Source organism: Drosophila rhopaloa, unplaced genomic scaffold (assembly GCF_018152115.1).
Source record: "Drosophila rhopaloa isolate 14029-0021.01 unplaced genomic scaffold, ASM1815211v1 contig_150, whole genome shotgun sequence".
NCBI classification, from domain to species: domain Eukaryota; kingdom Metazoa; phylum Arthropoda; class Insecta; order Diptera; family Drosophilidae; genus Drosophila; species Drosophila rhopaloa.
The window spans coordinates 1,873,605-1,895,368 of NW_025335029.1; the positions used below are offsets into that span (position 1 = coordinate 1,873,605).

General features: G+C 36.2%; 4 protein-coding genes across 5 annotated transcripts; 1 reads left to right on the forward strand and 3 right to left on the reverse strand.

The window, feature by feature from the left end:
* Positions 1-7,224: 7,224 nt before the first annotated feature.
* LOC108047483 (reticulon-2) lies at positions 7,225-8,254 on the forward strand. Its single transcript, XM_017127681.2, has 2 exons — positions 7,225-7,771; positions 7,824-8,254. The coding sequence occupies exons 1-2, from the start codon at positions 7,267-7,269 to the stop codon at positions 8,105-8,107; spliced, it is 789 nt and encodes a 262-aa protein (XP_016983170.1). The 5' UTR covers positions 7,225-7,266; the 3' UTR covers positions 8,108-8,254.
* Positions 8,255-8,311: 57 nt separating this feature from the next.
* On the reverse strand, positions 8,312-18,206 carry LOC108047489. 2 transcript variants are annotated; one of them, XM_017127686.2, is made up of 2 exons: positions 18,093-18,206; positions 8,312-9,542 (listed from the first exon to the last, which is right to left on the reverse strand). In XM_017127686.2, exon 2 carries the CDS (start codon positions 9,514-9,516, stop codon positions 8,431-8,433), a length of 1,086 nt encoding a protein of 361 aa, XP_016983175.1. In that variant the 5' UTR covers positions 9,517-9,542; positions 18,093-18,206; the 3' UTR covers positions 8,312-8,430. The 2 variants fall into 2 exon arrangements, with proteins under 2 accessions (XP_016983175.1, XP_016983176.1); XM_017127687.2 differs by lacking the exon at positions 18,093-18,206 and adding an exon at positions 9,638-9,703.
* On the reverse strand, positions 14,528-18,128 carry LOC108047488. Its single transcript, XM_017127685.2, has 4 exons — positions 18,093-18,128; positions 15,854-16,310; positions 15,068-15,524; positions 14,528-15,004 (listed from the first exon to the last, which is right to left on the reverse strand). The coding sequence occupies exons 2-4, from the start codon at positions 16,183-16,185 to the stop codon at positions 14,588-14,590; spliced, it is 1,206 nt and encodes a 401-aa protein (XP_016983174.1). The 5' UTR covers positions 16,186-16,310; positions 18,093-18,128; the 3' UTR covers positions 14,528-14,587.
* Positions 18,207-18,518: 312 nt separating the features above from the next.
* Positions 18,519-21,573, reverse strand: LOC108047490 (ATR-interacting protein mus304). Its single transcript, XM_017127688.2, has 4 exons — positions 20,765-21,573; positions 19,188-20,694; positions 18,935-19,114; positions 18,519-18,865 (listed from the first exon to the last, which is right to left on the reverse strand). The coding sequence occupies exons 1-4, from the start codon at positions 21,407-21,409 to the stop codon at positions 18,642-18,644; spliced, it is 2,556 nt and encodes an 851-aa protein (XP_016983177.1). The 5' UTR covers positions 21,410-21,573; the 3' UTR covers positions 18,519-18,641.
* Between the last annotated feature and the right edge of the window lie 191 nt (positions 21,574-21,764).

Genomic DNA, 21,764 nt, shown 5'->3' on the forward strand with positions numbered 1-21,764 from the left:
GCCTCAATTTTCATTTACACAATTTTTATGTCCAGCATCTGTATATCGTGCATAAGTTTATGGTGAAACATAATTCACGGCGTTGGCCTCGTCACTGTTTAATACTTCAAAAGGCCCAAGGCGAGGGTTCTTAATTATAATGGAAACGAGGGGTAGGAGGGTTTAGAAATGAGTGCACTGTTTTGGGATTTAGCGCCCAATTTAGTGCCCAATAATTTGTTGGAAAAAGCCCTTTTTTTTGGATATTAGTTAAAAATGTCTTCGAAATTTATTTACATTTTTTTTAGTTATCCACATTAAAATAAAATAAGTATGCAATCAAAATACAAGGCTATCTTAAGGGGCGACTAGTTTTGATAAGATCTGCATATTAAATTTAATTCCAAAAATAAAAATCAATAACAATCAGTTTGGTGTGAAAAAAAAATAATGTCAAAAATAACCTAAAATCTATTAAAAGTAAGGGTATTTGTATTGGTTATTGTTTTTACTGTTCTATTCGATGGTTTTATATACTGATTAAAAAGTCGAAGTTTTTTTTTAAAAGGGGAGAATATATATCACTTAACTATCAAACTGTAAAAATAATTTTTAAGAAATTTTATTAAATTATTTATATGTGATTTGCATACTTAAATATTTATTACTGCATTTTTCCAAAACGAAGTTAACTTTTTAAAGCACAGTATCAATTTTAACTTGTAAACCGAAGTCTAAAGAGGATTGTTACGACCAAATGTGGTTTTCCCCACCGCATTCCGGTCAATTCACATTTCTCATTGTTTCAAGTTAAGTAAACCATTGTCTCACCCCAAAATGTGAAAACAAATGCAATCCGCCTGCGAATTGTGGTTGTTTGAGGTGCGCTGTGGCCAAGTGATGTGTGATGGGATTTGGAGAGGGATTTTAGGGAATGGGAATTCCGATAGGAAAATCAGTGGAGGGGTGAGTCAAAGGCGACTTTGAAGTAATCGGCGACGGTGACATTGCCCCACGGCTAGGCCTCATTTGTGGTTAAATTGTGTCGCCGGGCGGCAGCTGAAAGTCGATTACGTCAATATTGTCCTAGGTTTACGACGGGCCCACGGCTAATGGCTAATGGATGGTGCCCATTTGGTTCTGGATCGGATCGGGGTTTGAGAATATTTGCGATAAGCTGTAAGTTTGCGGCTCAGCTAGCCGCAGCTCATATGCTAATTAGTGTGGCATACTTTAAGGCTCCGCGAAATGCATTAAATCGGAAAACTTTACGATCCAAAGAGGGCGAATACCAACGCCCATATGCGAACAATACCGCTATAAACTTACTGTAGAAACACATAAAAATTGGGATACATTTAGGAATCGAATTACAACCGAATCGCAAAAAAAAAGGAAAGGAAATAAAAGGAGTAGCTGCTCTACACACATTAAAAACGCATAAAAATCGTCAAAATAAAACAGTACAGCAGCCGAAACAGGATGAAATAGCTGCAAATAAAGTATCTATGGACATAAAAATCTTGATGGGATTGCAGTTGGTGAAAGGATGAGAGGCTTTTGCACAGAAACCAATTGAAGCAATCAATTAAAATTGATGAACGAAATTGAATCACGTGTTACAATATTCCGCATCCAGTTACATCGAGCATGTGGAGAAGTAATAAAGTTACCATTAAATTTAAATCGATTAAATTGTCTCAAGTGACGAGATTTTGTAAAAGTATTTTAAAGTCCTTGATGTGGAAGAGATTTAAAGGTTTCAATGAAATAAGCTTAAACGAGGATGAATTTAACTAATAATAAGGAAAAAAGGTATGGTTATTTAAATCTTCTTTATTATTTCTAAGAATATGAGTATTATAGTAATTGTCAGTCTTAAGTACTTTGTAAACTTAAACCTGAAAGTTTCAATTGAACATTTGTATTTTTATGTCGATGGCAAACTTTTAAATTGATTTAAGAAAAAATATTAAAGAACGTCTTACCTTTCCATAATGTCAACTGCAAATTCCGGAAGGGATAACAAACTGAAATGCAAAACAGAAACTCAACCGTTTTCCTAATGTAATTAACCAGTCTGCAAGTAAAATGCACAAAGCAAGAAATTAGTAAGAAAATAGAGTGAAGGAAAAATGGTAATGCTTCGAAAAAAGGGGTAAGAAAATTACAAACTGTTGCTACAAAATGTCAACCTAAACTTTTTATGCACAACAGGGAATTGAAAAAAATGTACAAAAATATAAGGAGCATCAGCAGCTGTCTTGGTCAGAAGGTGGCTAATTACACTGCACAGCAAAACAAAGAAATGAAGCAGAAAAAAAGCAAATGGAAGGGAAAAATTAAATGCAGTCCTAAGGGGGCGAAATTTTTTTTGGTGAAGACATTAAACAGAAGCCAAAGCGAGAAATTCCAGGCACGTAGAAGTCACAAAAAATAGTAATACAGAATTAATTAAAACAAAAATTGCTTAAGGAAATTGTATTTTATCTATATTATTGCAGATCCGGGGACGGTGGAAATTACGCAGCTTGTCAGGAGCACATGATGCAGAAATAGAAACAGCCACAGAACAATAACAGAAAACAGAAAACTGAAACCGGCAAACAGTTCGCCCATATTCAGTAAAGTTTCGTGTGTTTTGCATAAAGTTTTGTGGATCTAAAAGGCAAACATTTATACATGGCAGCCACTTGAATGTAACAAGCCGAAGTTCAAAGCTCAAACTTTTGCCCACACTTCAAACAACGAAGTAGCAACAATGTTGTGCCCCATATCAAATGTCTGCGGATGCATGTGGTGCAATGAGAGTGGTCAGGATGGAACAAGTTGGCCAAAACGGAAAGTTTGGCTTATACAAAGGCGGAGGTGCTAGTTCTATTCCCTAGAATGCACAGAAAAAATGTATTCTTTAACCAGAAGAACCAACAACGTGTAAATAACTTCAATCGAATAAAACTTTTGTATAGTTTTATATTGGTTAGAAAGAAACATTTTTATTTAAATTAAGTATTAAGAAAGGCATTTAAAATAAACCTCAGAACACATACTAAAATATTTTCAAAACAAACATACATAAAATTGGGAAATTTTTATTTAGTATGAATACATTTTTTAAGTAAATATTTAAGCGTTCTTCAAAATAAAATAAATCATTTAGCTTTGTAGCTTACGTTTTATTATTGGGAATATATTTGTATATCTTGTTCCAGTGTTTTTACGGAAAAATCTGTTTTTTATGTTTTATTAGAGTTTTTTTATCATTTCCCTATCAATGAAGAAAATGTTTGTAATTTTTCTCTTCGTAAAAGGGTGAAAAACTCAAAAGAGCATCATACCCAGACGGTTACTAATTGTAAATTATAAAAGGATTTAATCAGTCTAACAGACCGAACGTTATTTTATTATGTTTAATGTATCCATACCGTAACCCTTAAAATACCACTAAGTGTTTCAGTTTTTAAACCTATTAGACCACTAATACACCACCGTTTGAAGATGAACAAGATAAGAAACTTAAACCTTAAGAAGTTGAATATAAAATGTTAAAGAGTTGCATTTTAATTACTCACAAAGAACCTTATACAATTGGATAGAAAAACCATTAGGGCTGAAAACAACTCGTACTCCCAGACAAACAAATAAAGATACAAATATAAATGCCAGACTCCGTCAGTCAGATTTCAAGCTCAACTAATGAGTGACCAAGCATAAACAAAAAATGAGGGGGAAAATAGGAATTTGGACTTAAGTCCATTGCCATGGACGAGCACCTTGCCCTGGGAGACATTTGAATGTCTCAAGTCAAGCGACTCCCTCGGCCAACACTTATTTTAATGAGAAATTCTAATTTCACCAATAACACAAAAGACATCCTGGAAAAATGCGCAAGCAAAAAAAAATAAATAAAGAAATGTGGCGAAAGATATTTCTGCTTTTCCTGGCAAGAAGCTGCCGTGATTGCTTTTCGCCACTCGCCCGTGACGAAAACAAAAGAGGCCGCTGTCTTTTCCCCTATCGAAAAGTCGGAAAAACGCTGAACGGAAAAAATACGAATTGCCTGCATAAAAATATCTTGAGTATTTGCTAGTCTGCAATTAAATGAGGGCTCGTTTCTCCTGTTTCCAGAAAGGAAACGAGGTGACTGAGCTTAGCAATAATAATTACAGTTTGGGTGAGTTTGGGGGGTTTTTGTTTAAGTGTTGCTGGGGCTAAAGTTCTGCAGAGTCGGATAAGGAAGGGTAATGGTAAAATGGGAGATTCAACATGGATATTCAGGCATCAGTCAAGTCAAAGCTCAGAAGTGGCAGTGTGGATTACTTGAAGACCGTATTAAATTTGTAATTCCTGTTTTTAAGGATGAGATTTTATTGTATTTACAAAACATATTGTATAAATTAAGTTCTTGATCGAGAAGAACTAATAATCCAAATGGATTAACTTTACTATAAAGTAGATAACTTTAATGATAGTTATCCTAGTGGATTAACATTACTATAAAGTAGATAACTTTAATGATAGCAAACCTAATGGATTAACTTTATCTTAGACCACCATTTTTAAAACTAAAAAAAAAACCAAAGTATATGCAAGACATGGAATTCCAAGGACATAAATTTAACTAATATACCAAACAAGAAAGAAACGTACTTCGCAATGCATTACGCAAACCTCAAAAGAAGGGAATATACTTGAAGTAGAGAAGATACTTCCCCTTTCGGAATGTCCTGCAATAATCAAGCAGGACTAAGGCAAGTCGAATTACAGCTACAGTTTTGGTAACGGTAACGCATGGCAATGTCCATAAAATGACACTGAGTGTCAGTTTCAATTAAACATGCTGACAGCTGTAAGGACACGGCCTGAACTCAGGGGGCAGCCGAAATATTTACTCCCCTCCATGCCACAGGGATACCATTGTCCATGTCTGGGGTGGATTCCTGCCCCCAGACAATTTCGAATTTAATACAACAAATTCCTGGCATTGTCGCCTGGCCATAAAGAAGTCGAAGCGAATGCGTTAAAGGAGCCGAACTCATATGACAACTTTATCGGCTCGAAAGAAGAATATTTGCTGAGATTTTCAGGTTGCTTTTGACACTTACATCTTATGCATGTATGACACTATACTAAAAGTAAACTTTAATTTCTTTAGGCTTTTATTTACTTACTTTTCTATAAATTTGGTTTACTTGACTAGACCTTAAAAATCAAAAGTAAAATGATTGCCAAATAATTACATTTCTTACTTCTTTAAATCTTTACAAAATAAAATTAAATGTGAAAAGATTACAAAATATAGAAAATATTATTTATTAATTATTTTTCCTATTTGTATCTAAACCAATTTTAACTTTGATCTACATTAAAACCAGTGTTATATGAGCCTTGCATATTTTAGGTATTTGCACACCATGCGACGACTTTCATTTTTTGACAGGGCCAAAAGGAAATCATTGCAATTTTAAGTAATTTTATGTGTATTTGTTTTAATTTACATTCGAAATGAACGATAAGATTTTCTTTGGCAATTTTCTGCCTTGTCCTTTCTGTCTTGATGCATTGACAACTTGTCAAACATTCTAATATCCTGTTCGAGTTTGTGTGCTAAACGTCGAGATGTGAGCTCCAAGGGGGAATTTAGTTTAATTAAACTGCCCATGTTTGAACGCAAATACAATGATTTTACTGTTTGCATATTAATTTCCTGTAATTCTAATTGAAGGTGACAGAAATTGAGAATATTTTGTGAAGTAATCTGAAACTGGCAATGAAGAAATGTAATTTGGAAGGGAACATACATAAACATACAAACATAAAATACAATTCATACAATTATATAAAAATTAATTAAGCTAGTGCAGAAATTTTTATTGTACATTTCTCTTTGTTTATAATATAAGTAATAATTTCTTCATTTTTCAATAGAAAACTATGCGGGATTGTGTTTTCAATGTTATTAATCAAAAGTAAGGGTTTGCAATTTTAGAATAGCTTAAGCATTTTAAAACAATTTTTAACTCTTAGCAATTAAACATTTAATTTTATTTTATCATATGATTTATTCTAAACAAAAATTAAGCCCATCTTGATTATACTAAAAATCTAAAATCGACCCTTGATGCGCGGTTTGATCCTAAAAGCCTTTTGACACTTGAACAACTCAATTAAATCATTCTCTTTTTATTTCACCCTCCCCATTTTTTTTATATTTTTTTTCATAATATTCAGGGTGGAAAAGTTAAACCACTCGATGTCATTTTGACGCCAACCAGCAAGTGACTTTTGCCAGTATTTGCCCAAAATATTAGCGTAATGCCTTTGACAAATCAATCGGCAAGCGATTGACTTGGGAGACAGAAGGCTGAGTGTCATCGACCAAACCCTCAATAAGCGTTGGTCACACCTTGTGCCCAAATTATTTGCCCAGATTGCGAGGAGAATTGGGACAAAAGAGGTTGTTGACGGTTCGGATCAAACGCGGAGGAAGCTGTGACGAAGAGGTCTTGAAAATCATTCTGATTGATTTACATTTCTTGAAGTTGAAAAAAATTTAATTAGAAAATAATATTCTCCGCCATAAAAGTTCTTTAGAAATTTCTTAAGTTAGCAATCTGCAGAAAATATATGACACCTAAGGCAATCATTATTAAACATGCAAATTACTAATTGTTAAATATGTAGTTCCAAAGTTGTTTACCTGAATATAATATCAGTTTGCTCAATTTCAAGGTTATTAAACTTACTTTAAATCAGCATACTAGCATGCTACTATTTTGACTTTGCATTTGAAATAAGAACCAATATTTTTTTAATTATAAGCTTTAACCAAATTCAAAATCAATTTTATGCAAAGAAATTGACAACCAAAAGGGGAAACCACATTTTGTATGCGCGGAAAACCCTTTCTACAGATTAAATAAAGTGGGTATCAATTTATTGTGCATAATTCACTGGGGATAATGTTTTGTGGGAATTCTGATTTTAGTCCCCTTTAGCAAACAGAACTGGGAGCAGGTGACGCCACTTGGTAACACGTGCTCTTGGCAGTTGAAATTTGGGGAACGTTTGTGATTGGGTAGGTAGCGCGTTATATACAAGAAATCAAATTTAAGTTACTCATTTTAAATTCGCAAAAATATTTGGATTAACAAGTTATTCATCGAAAAACAAACTGAACAACTTAGTTTTTAACTGCCATTGAAATAGTATCCGAGTAGTCAGTCTTTTCTATATATTTACAAGTCGACATCGGCGAGAATTTCATAAAAATCTTATACAAAAAAAATGGCCTCCGATTCGGGCTCATTTCCAGTTTTTGTACCCAACGCGGAGTTGGATAAGAATATTTTAAGCTGTATTGGTGAAAAGATAACCCATCTGATCCTGTGGCGCGACTGGCGAAAGTCGGTTCTGGTATTCATAGTCCTGCAGGCTATAGTTTTCGATCTCACTAATGAGTCGGCCATAAGTGTGATTGGCGTATGGGGTCTGTTTGGACTTTGGATAACCGTCGGCTACCGCTTCTATGTGCGATGCCTTCAGTGCTTTAATAAGACGAATATTCAGGGAAATCCCTACCAAAAATATCTTGACGTGGACATGAATATTGCCAAGGAGCCATCAAAACAGATTATATATTTGGTGTCATCCAAAATCTTTGAATTCCTCATCAAGCTGCAATCGATTTTTTTTGTAAAGAATCTTTGGACGTCCCTCAGGTGGATGGTAATCTTAACTGGAATGTATCTACTTGGTGAGATTATTTACATAAGCTATATAGTTCATTTGGGTAAGTATACTTTTAAAAAACAAATAAGTTTTATAGATAAACTTTTATCCAGGGTTGGTATTGCTCTTCACAATGCCCAAGATTTGTACGTGGAATCTACCGCTAATGAAATTTCTAAAGCTTGGTAACTATAACGTTACAGGAAAAGCCATCCAGCTGAGATCTCAGTCCCCAACCCTGGAGGAACTAGATATAAACTCCTTAAAGAAGTCGGATTCAGATATTAAGCAAGAATATTACGCCGAGGGCAAAAATTCTACAACTTTTGAAATGAAAGAAGCGATTGAGGAGTTTGAGCGTCTTGGGTATTCCTCGATGGAAGAAGAAACGGAATGATAGATTGGAAAAAATCAGAAGAAAACCTATTGATCCACCAAAAATTCGTTCTATATATTTTAATGCGATGGAAGAAATTTAGTTTGTGGGTGTATTATCCAACAGTGAAGCCAAATAAATACTTTGGAAAATAGTATTAGCATACTATATTTCTTTGGTTTTAAATATAAAAGTTAAAAAAAAACTTGTGATGATTAGTACATTTCTCTTATTCTGCTTTATTGATAAATTTCAATATTTACTTTATTTTGCTGAACATTTTATTTGAACATTTATAGGAACACAGCCTGATAAATCGTTATTAAAGAGATGATTCCTTCTTTCTAATCCGAATCAGTGCTATCTAAATCGTTTAGATATTCGAAGGCCTTTCTGTTTAATAAAGCACGATAGTGTCCTTTACTTGCTACTTTTTCCTGTGGTTCCACCTGGACCCTTGACAATGTTAGGCCCTCCTTCTGCGGAGAATAGTTTGCCTTGAACCTTTTTAGGTATGTCGGAATGGGCGGGACAATGCCATTCGAATGGAAGTGCACAATACCCTGGATGTGTTGCGGTCTCATCAGGCTGCAAAGCTGACGGAGATGCATCCTCGTCGGCGGTGGCGACCACTTAAGGTGTTCTATATTAAGGAAAACTACGTTTTCCTGTTGATTACCCTGTTGACTGTGCTCCAGAGAAGAGCAGACATAAAGCCATTGCCCAAGGCAATGGAAACCCTGGAAACGCTCTAGATCGGAACTGAGGCACTTATAGCTGTCCTTAAGAACGTCACCAAGTCGGATATGTCCATTGAGTTGCGTATGTGCCAATTTCCAGAGCATCTCCTCATAGCCAAAAAGTGGCAAAACTAGACACACCTCTACACCATTGTTTTGATTTCCATATTCCTCGATAGTGATTGCCATCCTATCGAAATCCACTGGTTCAAACTGCTCGTTCACTGAGGTGAGATTAAGATACAGATGCTCGGTGCCCTTGACGATCCATGAGTTGAAGATGGAGTTGCCCAGCAGACGACCGAGATTATCCAGCCTCACTGCCGAGTAGCAGTATAGCAATCTGCCATCCTGTGGCCGCCGGATGAGCAGGATGAGGCTGTGGCCCAAATGACTCCCGGAGCAGAGCATCGCCTCCAGGCGCTTTCCATCGCTAAGGACCAGCGGGAAGGGCTGGCCCTCCTCCACCACCTTGAAATCCTGCTCCTTAATGTTCGCTTTGCGCAATTTAAGATACTGTTGCAACTGGTTGGCCAGCGGACGAGTGGTGTACATCCGGCAGAATTGGCGGGGCAGCAGATGAAGCTGTTCCTCCACATGGACCAGGTTCGTTACAAACACCTTAAAGTGTGCATCGAACAACTTTGGGATCACATCAAAACGCAGATCGGGGTGATCCTTTGGCCGCATTGTGTATAAGTCAATTCAGGAATGCGCTGTAAGTAAAAGACACTCGTGAATTTACTTTAATAATAAGTATTTGTTAAAGAAATTGACATTCATATTTATGAAAACAATCAAATCGATTTACTTAGTTTAACATGAAATTAAGGTTCAGAGTTGCCTTTGTTTTCTTGACAATGAATTTTAAAAATCAGTTTTAAACAAGCTAAATAAAATATTTTATATATATTTTACAGAACAAGAAGTGAGTATTAAGTAAAATAATCCTACACATCGAACCATTTTGATTTTATCATTTACAAATTTAAATGGAGACAAATTGTAAAAACATTTTACGGTTTTATTTTCTAAGACTCAAAATTAATATTTTAAGGTTGTACAATTTTAGTTTTTTATGCTGTAACTTTCTCGAAATAAATTCAAAATTAGAAGCAAAAGTCCCCACCTATACACATCACAACACTGCCCATATCACTTAAATATGAATTAGTGGATTGAGATTCTGGGGTATGTGCACTATGAATAAATTGTGTTACCCATTCTGAGTGACGACGCTGCGCTTTTATGGACCAACAAATTTTCCGCCTTAACTCGCACAGACCAAAAATGTCATAAAATCTTTAACGGCAATGTGGATATTTGGACGGGAGGAGATAATTTTATCGATTGCACTATTCAAATCCTATGCAAAATGACATTAAAAATTATATTGAAAGTGCTGAATTCGCACCGACCATAAAAGTTTCGTCAGTTTGGAAAAACTCTGGTTGAGGTAATTAGTTTTTTAACCCATGTCTAGCTGAGCTCATAAAACTTAGGTGGCATCGACTAGTAAACAGAGAATGCCATAAGAAATTTATCAAAAATAATTCAGGATTGCCTTTGTTTTGATTACCCTTTGTTTTACAAACACGTCATACAAAGAATGCTTTGTAAAAGTGAGTTTGTAAGTCTTTTTCGCGCATCTTGTAACTTTATTTAAATTCACAGAAGATTAAGAAACGACATTGTTATGTTTCACATAGGTAACTTCATTACAAACATTTATGGAGAAGAGGGTGGAATCCTGGTGCTTCTTGAGAAATCGGCGCCCTTCCATATTGTCAATTTAATATTGATCCTGAGGTAGACAACAGGTTGGTCAACAGAATATATATTATATATTCTATTTATAAGATACAAAAACCTGACTCGAATTTCCGTTTTAAGATTAGAACTTAAAAACGTTAACGTAAGTAGTCTGCAATCAAAGTAATGATAGCCAATAAATAATTTGCCACAATGACAATGGACCGAAAGGCCTCAAAGTACTTAGTTGCAGGACTAGAGACCTGCCACACCCTGCCGCAAAGAATTTGCATATGAATACTTGGCTCTGTGAAGGATTTAAACACAAATAATCGCACCCTTCTGGCAGGGAATGTGAAAAATTGCAGAGGACACATGTGATTACCCGGTTTGTGGGGTTGGCCAATGACTAATGATGCTTTCATTTATCTTTAGATTGTTTGCCGTGAAAGTGTTAATGCCTGTAGTCCCCACATAACCTTTCTCTGGATGCCATGTGCGCATAATTACTTGGATTCCTTGAAAAGCTTTTGTCATCATTTTAAAATTATTTAAATTTGGCTCTGAAATGACTAACTGACTAATCGCAATCGCTCAGACAACGTTGATAAATGAGCCACTGATGAGTGGCGTTGAAGAAAAGCCCAAACTGTATGAAAAATTATTGCAATTTAGGTGTTTGCTTTTAAGCTTTTCCGAATGCGAATGGGGGATGTGTTCCTCCAAAGATTTTCGCTGATAATTATAAGGGATTTGCATATGTAATTTTCCGCTTTCCCGGACTGAAATTACCACGTCATTAAATCTTTACCAGTGTTTGCGAAAGTCATTCCATTTTTCTAAGACTTTTTTTTCTTTTGGTGCTTTTACAATTAGAAATGGTTTCTCTGTATTTATACTTATAATTTTTTCAAATGTTTATTTATGTTACAATAAAAAATTAGTTAAACTAGAAGTTTCTAAAATTGTTATGAGCAATCCCAGGAAATATTGTAAAATAGAAATGAAATAACCTAATAGAGATTTTTGTATATTAAGTATATATATACTTTCTGAGATCCATGTGTTTAGATATATTTTAAAAGACCATACCTTCAGCTATACGAGTAGGGAATATAAAATAACGATTATAATACAAGAATTTTTATTCTTCAGGCTTAAACATAATCTCTTCAAAGACAATAAAACTAAGCCCAGTAAATCCTTTAATGTGTCTAATTGATACTGCCAACCATTAAAGCAAATAAAACAAAGAAAAACAGTGTGGAGAAGGGAAAAGAATTTGAACGGAAAGGCCCAACAGAGATTTGCCAAATGAAAGATTTATGGTGTGCCAAGGAAAACATTTGTGTTTATATTTCAGTGTTGGTCCTCCACTTCTCCTCGAAATAAGGGGATATGTGGAGTTTGCGGACGAGGATGTGCCGAAAGTTCATTAATTATGATTGGAGACAGTTGTACAATTAATAAACGAAGCGAAGCGACTGTTGCCCCGGATTGTGGTGAACTTCCTTGGATTGGAACTTTTAGGAAAAGGAGGAGAACATTCTGAACGGAAGCGAGTGTTTCGTTTTTGGCTTTTTCTCTCTATTTGTTTAGCTTAGATTATGATCGGACTTTGATTTATGGTTGCCTGGGCAAATTTATTGCTTTTAATTGTATGCCCCACAGGATTCGGATTCGGACTTGGACCTTCATTTCCTAAACATCAGCCATACGCTGAGTAGTTGGCAGCTAATTGATAAAAGTTTCTTGAGTTATTCTAGAATTGAAACAGGAAATAGTGCCAAATAATCGTAGATTAAGGAAACTTAGAGTTTATTGGTTAGTTTGTAGATATATTTTTTTAATTATTAAAGAGTGTTGAAGAAATAGGCCCATAGGTCCCAGATTTCGATATATTTTTAAAAGTATACGTAATACGCAATAGCGTATCAATACAAATATTAAAATCGAAGAAATGATGTGATCAAATGAATACCTACATATATTCTCTTTTCAATATTTACTTCATCGAGCAATTATTATTTTATTAAGAAACATTTTGTAAACATCTTTTTCAATATAATTTTAAATTTAACAAACCATTTTCTCCTGCATATATGAATTTCAGAAATGATTAGTTTTCCATTATTTGTTTCTGTTCAAAATAGAAGTTTGGATCAAAAAAGCAATTATTCACCAACCACATCCTCAAACTTCCTGAGTAGACTTTGACTACCCCCAATTAAACCTAAATTCGTACAATTTTTCTGTGCATTTCGGTTTCGAATGCAACTTCTCGTTTGCAGACGTTCGAAGGTGGGAGTTTTGGCCTTCCAGGGCCTCAAGGCATTAATTGCATTCTGCAGCATCGCATTGCACTTTCAATTAGTTGCAAATGCCTTGCCCGAAAGTCGGGGACTCTGAACCGGAGCTCCTTCCCCTGGTAACAGGAAACGGAAGTTAAGTGCTGAGGCGAGGCGTTAAGTAAATGCAACCCCAGATGAAAGCAAAGGAAGCTACTTCTCCACCATGACACTGGAGAAATACGCATTAATTGAAAGGTGACGAAGGAAGAGGGGGATTTGGGTCTTAGGGGTTGACTCTGTTGCAACTTTTGGCCACTGACCAGCTCCAGAAAGTTGACCCCTTCGAGTTGCAGCAACTCTGCAGTCACTTTGCTTCAAGCCATTTCCTTAACAATTTTGGGGCATGGGGAAATACGGCGGCTGGCTACCTGTCTCTAATGCATTTCAAAATTGATTTATGAGTTTCTTTCGACTGGTTGGCAGCCTTAGACACATTTCTGTTTGCTTTGGGTCTTCGTGTTTGTTTTCAATGTTAATTAAGGTTTACAATTACCCAAGGGGGCTAGAAAGTGGTAAAAAGTAGGGGGAAATGGTAATTGACCGACAGTTGAAACGATTTGTGTGATTTCACGAGAATACATTGCATTTTAAACTTCAACGGGTGATTTTTTTAAATATATAAGGATTAGGAGACCAAAAACAAATATATGTATGTATGGATATTATAAAGATGATATTTTCCAGTTAAGGGGTTATTTATAATTAAGCCAAATAAATAATTTTATTTGTGGTTATAAGCATCATCACCTTGTCTGGTTATGAATTCCAACAGAATAAGAAGTCACGATAAATAAATTCCTCAAGAGTTTTGCCACCTTTTACCTTTTCCAAACTACATCTTTGAATGGGTTAAGTGACTGCCCTCGAACAAGAACAATAAATTGCTTTTTAAACACTTAGAAGAAGGACAAGCGAGTTCGAAGTCAAATGCATTTGGCTCCCACGCTCCTGCAGGATGTTCCTCGTCGATTCTGCATTCTGCTCCTATATGCTCACCGATTCGCTTCGCTTGGCTTACGTTTGAAGCCAAATTGGCTTACACTTGGCAGCTGACAACTTTCTAAGAATAACTGCAAAGCGATTTGCATATTTAGCTGCAAGGAGGTGAGATGAGAACTTTATCGCTTTTAATGCAGCCAGCCAAGGCACATGCATCACACACTCACACTCGTAAATCTTGGCTGAAAACTTTGGCAGACAACAAATTTATTTATAAACACAAGAAGTAACACTTGAGTTGGGTTTTTACCCCTTTATAAGAACTGATTTTCTGGAAATGGGCAAGAGGTTAATGAATCAATAATAAAGAGAAACTTAAATAAATAATTGAGAAGAGAAAAGGCTTAAAATTCAGAAATATTTTAAATAGTTAAATTTGAATAGATGTGTAATATCAAAAAAACGTATTCTTCGTTATTAATGGTTACAACGAAAAATACGATTTTCCAGTTCTCCTATTGTGTTTAGCAACGACCAATAATTGTTTTTAAAATATTATAAAATAATTGTTGAAGATATTAAACTTTCTCATATATATATTATATAATATAACAGAGTTAAAATACATGAAACAGTTTTATTTGTATAAAATAATAATACACACTTAAAATTAAAAATAAACTGTAAAAACCAAGCAAAACAACTGATTTGTGCCGAAATCAAGGGGTATCCAAAATACCCTGTTGATCAAACTGCGGAAGACATGCCTTTACTGTTTGGCGCACTCGCTCGCTGGCAAATAATTGGTGACGTTTTTTTACCATAGCTTCTGGATCCCCAAAAGTGTGTACACTGAAATCGGCACTTGTCTCAGGTGAAGCACAGCAAATAGGAAGCTCACAGGAAACGGCATAGTATGCATAAAACAAACAACGTTGCATCTCATTCTTCAATTGATCAAAAGTGGGCAGAGGTTCTCTAAACCCACAATGTATTAAAGTCTCCTGAAGGCTGTGATAATACTGGGTCAGAAGCTCATCCTGCTGATTCAGTAATACTTCTTGTCTGATGCTGGTGTAAAAAAAGAATTGAAGGTCTATGGCCGGGCTGCCCCAAAAACAATTCTGGAAATCCACCTAAAATGGGTACAACATTTATAACTAAAATTCGGAAGCTTAAAAGTATACATTTTCACTCACGAGTATTGCCTTCTTATTAGCTTTATCAAACATCATATTATTTACCCAGAGATCACCATGGACAACCGCATTAAAGGACGACTTTTTTGGATCGACCACTTTGGCAATTCTTTTGGAATATGCGTCTGGTATTTGAGCCTTCATTTTCTTAGATATTTCTGGTAGTTCGTCGGCAAACACTTCTGCCGCGAATTCAGTGCCATCTAGGACGATGACCTTGGCGAAGGGATCCGATAGTCCATTGCCATAATGCGAAGGGGAAAGCTTTGCTATCAACTCGGGTTGATTCTGAAACAATATCATGGAAGCGCCGTGGAACTGAGCCATCTTTCTCAGGCAGATTTTTGCATCTTCCAAGTTAAGGCCCTGGAATCGATCAAAAGATCCGTAACCGAGAGCACCCAGATCCTCCAAGATGTAGATCTCCTTCCCAGCTGATGCCTCAGCCAGCAGGCAACTAAAAACCCAAAGAAAACGTATCAATCGGCTTTCAAATTAACATTACATTTCATTTTGTACATTGTATATTAGTGCCAAAACTTATGCAAAATTATTTTAACTATTTAGTTGAACATATTTTATTCATGATTATTTATTTCAATTTCAAAATGTGTAATTATCTTTTTTCATGGTTAAAACAAATAAAAGAGCAAAAAGGGTTTTAATTAACAAATTGCAAAACCATTTTTATAAAGATTTATTATACTAGTAACATCGAAAAAATATATCTTTAAATTAAAAATAAATGCAATAACAGTTTTGTTTCTCTTTTTTTTGCTGACTTACTCTGCACTTAATTTGTGCTCGCCAAATTCCGTTGGAGCTTTGTCGAGAATAGCTGACAATGCTGGCAGTAGTTGCTCGAACATATCCTTTTCATTTGAGCCTACTTCAGCAGCGATGGGCAGCAGATCCTTGAGAATATATTTTCCCGATTCAAGAGCCCCATCGGGGGACCGGCGAAAGTCCAAAGCAATCCGGTAGATGACGCTGCAAAAGTTCTCGCCTGTTTGGCTTACCACTTCGATGTGAAAGTTTTCCACGCGTAGCTTTTCGCAACTATAAGTTTTCGCCAAAGCTCTCTCGAAATATGCCGCACTATAGTTTTCCGGTTCCATATCGCGTCCGTTCTGAACAAACCTCGCCAGTCGACTAAACAAATGTGTGGTGCACTAGTTATGAAATTCACTACGGCCTTCCCCTTTAATTTGTACTAGTATATTTGGAAGCTTTGGCTTTGTCACTTTATGATCAACACATAAAATAAAACTATTTCGCACTAAGTATCTTTTAATCTTTTATATTTCAACAATTACGAAATGATCTCACGGTTTTAATAGTTACGTCGCAATTGTATAGTAGGATAACACTTAATTAACTTTTTTTTACTTCAAAATGTACATGTAATAGAAATACATAAAATATGGGTACTATGAAATTAGATTTGGGATGAGTCTGCCCAAGGAATACCATTCTATGAAGAACGAATTTTGAATTTTATTTTATAATCCTTTACTCTAGGTTATGAAATGTTGCGGATAACAATTGTATTTATAAAATATATGTTTTTTTTTTTAATTTAAATATTTGTAAGTCTATAACTGATTTTGTTCTGTGTGGAAGCTCTAATTCGTGGGATCAAAAAATAAAACGTGTTTATCGTTGAGCACACCCCAAACAAAGCGGAATACAACTAAATCACGAGATCAAATTGTTAATAATAATGGGTTGAATGGGGCCTCTAAATGACACCTGATTGAAGGTTGTTTGCAATGAATGAAGATGAAGAATTTCAAATACAAAATTTTTATCAGTTATGTATAAAAAAAATATATTTTATCAGGTCTCGTATTTTATTATAATAATAAAGATATGATTATAACTTTAAAAGTTCTAAGACACATTCCATTAAGTCTGTAATGTATCATCCCATGAAAGCGTGTTATAAAATGTTTCCTGCTAAATTATTTTTTCGGTACTGGACATCGGATGTTATGGTAAAGTTTATATAATTAAAAAGATTATAATAATTCAAGCTTTATATTTAACATCAAATTTTAAAAGACCCGTTTATCCGTCTAATTGTAAGATAAAATTAGCTTTGAAGTTTATAAAAATTATAATTAAACCTTCTATTAGCTTAAATTTAAGGGTATTGAAGTCCAATCTGGCCAAGAAAACCATCAGAGGCTTAATTTTAATCATGTCAAAAATTGGAAACATTTCAAGAAAGAGTTTCGTTTGCCATATTTGGAATATGATATTTGTGAAAAAAATACATAATCTATTTATAAAAAATTTATAAATATATGTATATTGATCAGCATAACCAGGCGAGTCGAAATAGACGGGCATGCCTGTAAATTTTCAATAGGATTTATTTCACTGCTTTACCTTCTAAGATATTTAAAAACGAAATAAAGTCAATAAAAAAATAATATTTTTAATGCATATTTTATATATGAAACGAAACCGAACATTTTTTTTTTTTGAAACCTTGTAATTTCTTCAAGAACGCGATTTTAGATTTAGATATAGATGTGATTTAGGATTCTTTAATATGTTTAAAAAGGGATTTAGGGATAGGTTTAAGAAACCTTATAAAATTGGATGTATCTTTTGGAAACCATTCCCGAAAAATAAATTACAGCAACCACTTAGTGTGTGCCTCCTTAAGATCATCCCCGCCTTATAAGGTCGCAGATGTTGTGGCATCTCTGTTTTTATTTACTTTCTTTCTTATTAGTGCTAAAAGTAAGATTTTTTTGTTGTATTATAATGTGAAAATATTAACATTTTAAGGTCTATGACCCCTGGAAGATTAAACGAATTAAAAACCAAATAAATCAATCAAGTTAGTCAGAGAAAGCCCAAATTAAATACAGATCGAACTGTGTAGGCATGTATGCGATTGTAATTGTAGCTTTTCATTGCTATTGTGTTGATATCACTTCAAATGTTCTACATATTACTATTAAAGCTATTTGTTCATACATATATATTGTTATTGTTTATTTTCACCAACCTTTGCAATTGCGATTGTCAACAAAGCGGGCAGAAACAGGAATGATAAGGTTATGAATTGAACCAAGCTCAGCACATGAAATTGTAAATTATACACGCGAACTTTGAAACGAAATGTATATCGATCAAATAGTTCTTAAATAATTAATTAAGCATTATAATTCTAAAATAACAGAGAACATCGCGCTTTTCGACTAGTTCCAAGCGAACCGAACCGGTTAAAATGAGCAAATAGCAGCTGATTAAACCAGTTCCTGCTGAGCGATAAATGGAACCACCACAGACTGATCTATTTATCGAAATAAAACAAAATACAATTTGTTGGCGGCCAATTTAAATGCTCTACATTAAAAAATTGTGTTATGAAAAATATTAAAAGGCTACCATTATCTTAAAAATTGAAGTAAAAAAAAAAATGCTAGATTATTTTCGACATTTAAAACTTTTAGTATTTCATTAACAGACTTTAAATTGTACAATTTGTTTAATACCCCACTTATCATTTTTTAAAAACTAATGCTAAAATATATATAAACATAACAAAGGATAACTATTCAAAAGTGGACTCTTCCCTATTAAGGGCACTAAAGAAGTCGATGTCGAGCAGTTTACTGGGGTCGGATTTGTGTGCTGACTTCATCGTCTTTTGGGCATCCGCATTCTTGACAATGCGGTTCCATTCGGAGAGGTCGTTGCCCGGATTATTGCGATTGGCATCCTGATGGAGAGGTTTCAGCATGAAATGGGATTTTACCAGCTGGTTTAGCAAACGCACTTATGTGAAAGCAGAATTTGAAGAAATTAGAATTGGATAAAATTTAAAAAAACTGTGTTTTGAGTTACATTGTATTGGCTGAAATCCAAGTAAATCTGCATGCTCGCTCCACCAGTTGCAAATGAGGCTGAGGTAATGTTTTGTCGTTTCCTCGGAGTCACGGAAAAGGCAAGTGAGGTAATACTCATGGAAGACGAGGGTCAGCAGGTGCACTGCGATTCGGGAAATCTCGCCTACCTCTTCAGTGCCTGAAACGGGAAAACATTTAAAATTTACATATCAAAGTTATTTAATTAAGACTAAACTACAAAACAAACGAACCTTGTTTCCTTTCGTGCAGCATCCACTGGTGCATCACCTGGAAGACAATAGTGACCGCACTGAGACATAACTTCACGTAACACTCGCATTCTTTGCTGCGCTGCGATGAACTTGAGTTTGAATTTGAGTTTAGATTCAAGTTAGATGCGGAAGCTAATGTGGAACCATTGGAGATCGATCCCTGCACTGCTCCCGTCGTGTTGCAACTCAAGTTGCTTCCCGTTTTCATCAGAGTGCCTTCGCCAGATTCCTCCTCGCCATCATCCGCAAAATACGGCAGCATTTCCAATATAAAATCCGGAGGATTTTGGAAGCATTCGAAAGCAAATCTCACGTGATTAACTCCGATTTGAAGCAATAATTGGAAGTGATTTTTTCTCAGAGGAGTTTCACTAAAGAAACATAACTCGAGTAGTCCCGAATAGACCTGAAGTAAACAGGAGTCGGGACCAAATCGATATACAGAGCGAACGCGATCCGACACAAAGCAGTCCTTGTGACTATTTACACACATCTTAACCATCAGTTGCGTGTGTTGAAGGCACCTTAGAAGGCAGGAGCTCAGTTCTGAAAAAACCCATGGGTTTGGACGAGTAAAAACTAGCTGTTTAAGCAAATTAAAGAGAAGATCCGCATTCTGTTGAACCAAATCCTTTCCTTGTAGGAGACTATTCAGGAGTGAAGCCAAAGCTTCCAGCAAACCAAAATGTTTGCTCACTTCGTATGAAAATCCCACTTTTATGACAGCTTCAATAGCCACCTGTAGTATACCGAGATCTTCTTGTTTCCACTCCAAAATAGCGCTGGAAATCCTTTCCTCTGACTGGCAAATCGAGGCCAAGGTGGCTATATAGCGACGCAATGACACAGCCTTTTCGTTTTCGTATAATGCGCCCTGCTGGGAAAGGGATATGCGATGATCTTCATCCTCGAAACTGTGGGGATGGTATGGATATAACATGCAGTTGTGCGGGAAGTCCAAGCTTTGGACGTACGAGGCAAACTCCGTAAACACCCTTCCGACGGAAGACAGTACTCTTGGGATGAGATTATCCAGAGATTTCGGCTGCGCCTGCAACTGAGCGTAATGGAGCAGCAGTTGCTTAAGCTCTAGTTCGAAGGGGTTTCTCCGTTTCTTACCCTGAGCCTCATCCTCAGTATAATCAAACATAATAGCATTATCGGTTCTTAATTTAGGCACAGTTCTGTGTATGTTAAGCCTATTTAGACGGAGAGAACCCCGCTTTTCAAAGTGATCTGGAGCAGCCTGAACAATGCTCATGCTTGAATTCATACTTTTTTCATGGGCCCTTTGTTGTGTCTTCAATTTGGAGTACTCCGCGTTCTTCATCTTCAACTCGATATCCTTGGCCGCTATTTGTTTTGCCGCCTCGGCCACTTTCTTGTTGCAATCCCGATTTGCTTCATCGGCCAAAGCTAGCTTCTCCATCTTGCTGGCCTGCAGCTGTTGGCGTACGTGCTTTAGCTCGTCACGGAGCAGGGACACCTGCGGAAGTAAACATAATTGGTTACATCACTTTGGAGATTTCTCTAACACCCTTTGTCCGTTGACCTACCTCTCCCGATTTAATCTCGTTTCGCTCGTTGCTGTCGCCCAGATTCTTCTCCAGCTGCGACTTGTCCCGCTTGAGGGCCTCGATCCGGTCCATGAGGAACTTGATCTGGTGCTCCTGCTGTCGGGATTGCGTGGCATTTATAGTCGTCGTCGTCATGGTTTTTTGCTGAACACTGATGGTGGTGCTAGCGGATCTACTCGTACTGGGTTTGCACTCTGGCGGCTTTTGTGGCTCGGTATCGATGAGGGTTACGGCCAAGAAGTCAAAGTCGTCATCGTCCCCAAAGATCGCATCCATGTCTATAGATGTGGACTTCTTGGAAGGGGGCGGCGCTGGTGGCGGAAACATTTGTTGGGTGCTGGTGGAGGCATGGCTCATGGGTGCAAATTCACTAAAGGTCAAATCGCTGTGTGCGATGTTCATCTCCGGCTCCGTCTTCTTCTTGCGCTCCTCCGCCTCCAATTCAGCTTCCGCCAGCTGGGTGGCCATTAAGATCACGTCGTCGTCATCGTCGTCCCAGAAAATCCCCTCGAAATTATTCCTTGGCGGACTGGGGCGAGTCGATCCGCGGGTTACGCTGACGTCCAGGCGCGGTTTCTTGGCCCGCGCGAAGTCCTTCATGGGGCCAAATCGCTTGGAGGCCATGATTCCGTCGGAATAATTTTTATATTTATGTTAAATTACTTCCCTATCATAAATGTGATCGGCCGGTTTGTTTATAAATAATGCCCGGCGCCAAATCAGCGATGGCACTATTGATAATATCGATGGTATACTATATACAATTTGAAAACTCTATATTGGTGTATTATCATTGATTTGGTTAAATCATTTTTCCCGCTTTCAGAAAATTGAAGTGAACCCCTTAAAAATTACCGCACTTAAGACTTCTCCAACAATTTCGGGAAAAGTTCTCGTCCAACATTCCATAAACGCGTTTTCCATATTTAATTATACATAACTTCATTCCGTTATATTTAATAATACCTATAATTTCTAT

What these genes read in the sequence shown, in the direction of transcription:
- LOC108047483 (XM_017127681.2), top strand. Translation starts at nt 7,267, where the DNA reads ATGGCCTCCGATTCGGGCTCATTTCCAGTTTTTGTACCCAACGCGGAG. An exon ending in AAGCTATATAGTTCATTTGG is followed by an intron (nt 7,772 to 7,823) that starts GTAAGTATACTT and finishes ACTTTTATCCAG; the next exon opens with GGTTGGTATTGCTCTTCACA.
- LOC108047489 (XM_017127686.2), bottom strand. Translation starts at nt 9,516, where the DNA reads ATGCGGCCAAAGGATCACCCCGATCTGCGTTTTGATGTGATCCCAAAG.
- LOC108047488 (XM_017127685.2), bottom strand. Translation starts at nt 16,185, where the DNA reads ATGGAACCGGAAAACTATAGTGCGGCATATTTCGAGAGAGCTTTGGCG. An exon ending in GAGCACAAATTAAGTGCAGA is followed by an intron (nt 15,525 to 15,853) that starts GTAAGTCAGCAA and finishes TTGGGTTTTTAG; the next exon opens with TTGCCTGCTGGCTGAGGCAT. An exon ending in CTAATAAGAAGGCAATACTC is followed by an intron (nt 15,005 to 15,067) that starts GTGAGTGAAAAT and finishes TACCCATTTTAG; the next exon opens with GTGGATTTCCAGAATTGTTT.
- LOC108047490 (XM_017127688.2), bottom strand. Translation starts at nt 21,409, where the DNA reads ATGGCCTCCAAGCGATTTGGCCCCATGAAGGACTTCGCGCGGGCCAAG. An exon ending in ACGAGATTAAATCGGGAGAG is followed by an intron (nt 20,695 to 20,764) that starts GTAGGTCAACGG and finishes TTACTTCCGCAG; the next exon opens with GTGTCCCTGCTCCGTGACGA. An exon ending in TGGATTTCAGCCAATACAAT is followed by an intron (nt 18,866 to 18,934) that starts GTAACTCAAAAC and finishes CTTTCACATAAG; the next exon opens with TGCGTTTGCTAAACCAGCTG.